Below are 4,829 nucleotides of genomic sequence, written 5' to 3' on the forward strand. Positions count from 1 at the left end.
ATGCCTCGGGAGGTAAAACGTTACAGCCTGTTGGTGATGTAAAGGGCCGCGTCTGTGTTATTCTGTTGGGTATGTGTGACACAGGGCAAAAAATTGAAAAGGCATGTGAACTTCTCCATGCCCTGGGTGCAACAAAGATAACTGCATGCTGTACGCATGGTATTTTGACCCCACCATGTCCACAACGCCTTAATGACTGTGATGCTCTTAGTGAAATTGTCGTTTCCGACTCTATTCCACAGGAGGAGCACCTCCGCCTCATTCCCAAGTTGAAGGTCCTTACGATTGCTCCACTTTTAGCCACTGCCATTAACATGCACACACGGGATGAGTGCATCAGCGCTCTCTTTGATACCCCACCCCATCCCGTGGAAAACCAGCTGCCACCACCACCACCACCACAAGTACTCAGCTCCCAATCGGTTCATTGAGAAAAAAGAAAGAGAGGGGGAGAGGGAAGCCACATTAAAAAGCCGAGCGAGCGAGGAAACAAAAATACAAAAAGCAAAAAAAGAAAAAAAAAAAAAAAAGAGAAAAGAGAAAAAGAGGACAAGTCACACGCACACAAAAATAAATATACATAGAGAATGAAAATGAAAGCAAAAATGGAATAAAAATAATATATATATATATATATATATTCGGTAAATGGGATATCAGGGTACAATAATGTTGTTGCGCCTACCCGCACTATTGCAGTAAACCTCTTCCCTCCCAAACAACAACAACAACAAGAACAGCGGTACAACGAAGAGAAATCCTGTGACATTGATCCAACAAAAAAATATAAAAAAAAAAAAAAGCAAAATGAAGCAAAAACGAACAGAAAAACCAAACAAACAAAAAACATGTTTACTTCATTTCCAATGCTTTTTTTTTTCCTCTCTATTTGTTTGTGGGAACTTTTTTCTTCCCCATTCATTTGGGCCGAATCGGCCATTTGTTTTGGTAGTGGCAGGTGGCAAAGAGAAACAATAATAATAATAATAATAATAATAATAATAATAATAATAATAATAATAATATAAAACGATAAATCAAAAGGGAGAGCGGGGAATGTCCTCCGCAGTGACGCTGCGCGAGTTGGATACCCTTGAGAGGGCAGACCAGCCGCTGCTGGAGCGATTTGAGCGGTGCCGCCACGACGTGGTTCGTGTTTCTGCCAGTTCCATTTTACAAGATTGCATCGCCGTGACGACAAAAGGCGGCTTCGTGGAGCTTATCAACATTGACACCGGCGCCTTTCGTCTGTTTCTCAGCCATTTGGGCGATACACCGCTGGAGTCACTTCTGCGGTGTTTTTCCCTTGTGCCATCCCTCTATGCCGCACGAGGCAGACATCACCTGCTTTACTCGCTTGCATACTCAAATGAATTGCTTCTGGCTGACATGGAACAGGGTACGGTGGAGGTCCTTGCGAGATTTCACAGTCGCCCCAGTGTGGTTTTTTGCGATGGGGATTATATGGTGTGCGGTGAGGGATGTGGGCAGGTGACACTTTGGCGGGCTCCATGTGAAGCGGCGGGGGCAAAACTTTTCTGGCGCCGACCGGTATTCAGTGACACAGTCCTCTGCATTTCCGTGCAGCGCGATTATATATTTTGCTCATCAGCAGACTACCACTTTTATGTTCTGACAATTGAGTCAGGAGAAGTTGTTGCCGCACTTCCACACGAGCCATCACCAGCAGTCGCCATTCAGTCTGCTGCCAACTCGCAGGTGAGTCACACCCTTACTGTGTTGTGTTTACCAGGTGTTCTCTCCGTATATTCCCCACCGCCAGCTCAGGAGGATGTTTCGGCGGCTACAACAATTGCTAATTCTACATGGATCTGTACTGCTTTGCTACGTCTTGACGTGCAAATCAGCTGTGCAAGTTGCTGTGCAGGGCTCATGGCATTGGGTACGGCCTCTGGTGTAGTCCTTCTTGCGAGTATGATAACAACAAACGGCGAGGCTGTGGAACGTGTGCGATTTGATGTTGGTTTCTCCGTCATTGGTATTCAGATATTTAAAAACGGAGAACTGGTGGTGGTAACGTCCGCCGGAGATGTGTGGAAGTGGACCATAGAGGATCTACTTCCACGGGAAGCGGATATGATGGAGGGACAAGAGGAGGAAGAAGAAGAGGAGGTAGAAAACTTGTTTGTACCGCAGCCACACATGCGGCCTCCAGACACCAGATGGGTGAAGACGACAACGACAGCAGAAGCAGAAGCAGGAGCAGCGGGGACGGCGACGTCTGGCGACCGAGTGGGGATGGGTGATGAGGAGGAGATTGTGGTTGAGGTGGGAGACGAGGCCTCTTCAAATTCCTCTGCGTTGTGGTCTGAATCGTGTCACCCGGTGCAGCTAGAGAAAAGCACGGCTGGTTTAGGCAACCCGACTGGCGATGGAATAACAGAGGGGAATGCCGTCCCGTTACTGCGGTCTATTTCTCACAGTGAGAGGACGATTCATGTAAACCCTATTCATATTAGTAGTAGTACGAAGAGTACGGATACCGCCACCGCCGCTGCTGTGGTTGCCCATGGCGATACGGCAACGGAGGATCATGTTATAGCCGTGCGTGGCGTTGATAAATCCGCATCGGTGGCCGTTATTTCTGTCAATACGGATGAAGAGAAGGACGAGGTGAATCATAGCGTTGATGATGATCATGATGACGAGTATTCTGAGCATTCGTTTCAACCCAGCAGCATCAGCATTGTGGCCGGTACAATTGGTGCGGCGGATGCTGCGCGGAGTGTTATTCTTGCGCCGCTGCAAATTGAACCCAATATGAACTCTCGCTCCGTGCCTCATGTCGCAGCCGCCACCCCCACCACCATTACTCCTACTACTACTAATACTACTCCTTTCAATGCGGATCCTTCTGCACACCGGGATGGAACGCAACTGCATCAGGAAGACGGGGTGGTTGTGACTGCACAAAAGGCGAAGGACGCTCCTTTTCCACCCGTTTCCACATCTTCTGCGTGTTCTCGTGCTCTGAAGTGTTTGCTACGCGGGACCGAATTGGGCCCGCCTGCAGTCATTAGCGGGCTACGAGCCGGCAAGCGCATGGATCCAAGGAAGGCACGTCATATTGTTGAGAACAGCTGTACAGATGCCGCGGCACTGCCAGAGCCGGAGAGCCAGAGCTCAAGGATTTTGGTTGACCATCGCCAGGCCTTGGAAGAGGCAAAGTTTGACTACGCAGAGTACACCAAGACACATTTGTTAAAGGCAGAATCATTAAAGTACCGTTACCCGGTAAAACTCCCTGTGCACGGGCTACATACACATTTGTTTGCCGCAGCGGTACCTCGCCTGCAGGACCGCCCTAATGGGAATATGGAGAGTGCAGAGGATGGTGATAAACGCAAGAAACGACGAAAGCAACAACTACAACAAAAGCAACAACAGCCCATTATAGATGATTTAATGAACGCGACCTTTCAGAATTTTACAAGGCGGAAAGATGCGGCACTTGAGGAGGAGCGTCTTCGCAGTGGCCCTGACATTCAGCAACACTTCTGTGACAGTTTGCTTTTTGGCCCAATGGATCCCAGTGGCACTGTGTTATTTGAGGAGACTCGCCTGCAGCTGGCCGTACCTAAAATGCTCTTTCTTCCTATGCCGCTGCCTCCCACACCGTCGGTATTCTGATAGGCGCAAAAGATGATATATATATATATATATATATATACATAAATACATGTACACCATAGAGAAAGTTTTCTCTCTCTCTTTTTTTTTTTTTGCGTGGGTCTGACCGCATCGTATCCAAAAGAAGAAAAGACACGCATTTACGATGACATCCCTTTTTTCCTGTTTTTTTTTTTTTTTATTTCTTGTTTTTCTCTCTTTATTTACAGAACCCTTTTTTTTTTTTTTTCTTAAAGAAAAAAAAAACATCTATGTGGGGATATATGTTCTTGTTTTTCTTGCTTTTGAAAATCTCCCAACTTCTTTTCTTTTTTTTCTTTTTGCTTTCTGAATGTCTTACATTGTTGTCTTTTCGTCAAAGAAAAGCAAAAAAAAAAAAAAAAAGGAAAAGGAGTGAAAGAGGGACAGAAGAAAGTCAATATATATATATATAGCAGGAGGGAAAGGGGAGAGTAAAAGAAGAGGCGCGTGCGAACAAATGGCCACAACGGGGGATGAGTTGCGGTCGCTTGTGGAGCTTGTATTTCGGCAGCGCCACGAGGAGGTGTTGACATGTGAGAGTGTTGTCGTGATTGGGCGTGGGGCGTCCAATAAGGGATCGAAGGCACGTCTACTGGCGCTGTGCCGTCCCTTTGCACCTTCCACGTCATCGTCTCCATCGTCTGTATCGCAGACAACATTGAATGTTGTGCGAGTGGAATCAGGGCGTGTGGTGAAGGTGAAGTTAGTGTTTGTTGTGGCACGCCTTGTGGATGTGAGCCATGACGGCAGTTTTGATGCTACTTTTAATTTTGGCGGGAGTGGCATGATATCCGTTGCCTTCGAGTCACACATTCAACGGGAGATGTTCGTTGCGGCTGTTCGTAAAGTGCAACGTGACCTGCAGCCACATGTAGCGACCGTCTCGAGGGATGTGCGGGCATTGTTGACCGATGCACTGGGCGCCGAGGTGGAGGCGGACGCTGCGGCTCGTGTGAAGAGTCTGCGGCATGAGAAACGCCGTGCTCTGACTGCGGAGGATGAGCAGCGGCTGCAGCATTTTCTTGGGCGACACGGTTTTGATGACATACGAAGCACAGAGAAGTCCCTGTCCATGCGGCAGAAGGAGGCGGAGTTGTCGTCTGTGGAGGTACTTCTGGCGTCCGTTGGTGCATGGGAGGTGGTGCGCTCCCGCATTG

General features: G+C 47.9%; 3 protein-coding genes across 3 annotated transcripts, besides 10 other annotated features; all 3 read left to right on the forward strand.

Moving 5' to 3' along the window:
• Window positions 1-431, forward strand: Tc00.1047053503777.19 (phosphoribosylpyrophosphate synthetase, putative; the record flags this gene model as incomplete). The annotated part of the gene is made up of 1 exon (XM_798800.1): window positions 1-431. A coding segment is annotated over one exon (431 nt), but the record flags the coding sequence as incomplete, so codon positions are not given.
• Window positions 1-4,829: a sequence feature (heterozygous, Esmeraldo-like haplotype).
• Window positions 488-545: a sequence feature (T-rich).
• Window positions 565-619: a sequence feature (T-rich).
• Window positions 620-641: a microsatellite.
• Window positions 776-847: a sequence feature (T-rich).
• Window positions 971-1,025: a microsatellite.
• On the forward strand, window positions 1,057-3,651 carry Tc00.1047053503777.10 (hypothetical protein, conserved; the record flags this gene model as incomplete). Its single annotated transcript, XM_798799.1, has 1 exon — window positions 1,057-3,651. One exon carries the CDS (start codon window positions 1,057-1,059, stop codon window positions 3,649-3,651), a length of 2,595 nt encoding a protein of 864 aa, XP_803892.1.
• Window positions 2,822-2,859: a microsatellite.
• Window positions 3,667-3,705: a microsatellite.
• Window positions 3,807-3,856: a sequence feature (A-rich).
• Window positions 4,009-4,042: a microsatellite.
• On the forward strand, window positions 4,130-4,829 carry Tc00.1047053503777.4 (hypothetical protein, conserved; the record flags this gene model as incomplete). The annotated part of the gene is made up of 1 exon (XM_798801.1): window positions 4,130-4,829. A coding segment is annotated over one exon (700 nt), but the record flags the coding sequence as incomplete, so codon positions are not given.

This window comes from Trypanosoma cruzi, genomic scaffold (assembly GCF_000209065.1).
Source record: "Trypanosoma cruzi strain CL Brener 1047053516659 genomic scaffold, whole genome shotgun sequence".
Classification (NCBI taxonomy): Eukaryota; Euglenozoa; class Kinetoplastea; order Trypanosomatida; family Trypanosomatidae; genus Trypanosoma; species Trypanosoma cruzi.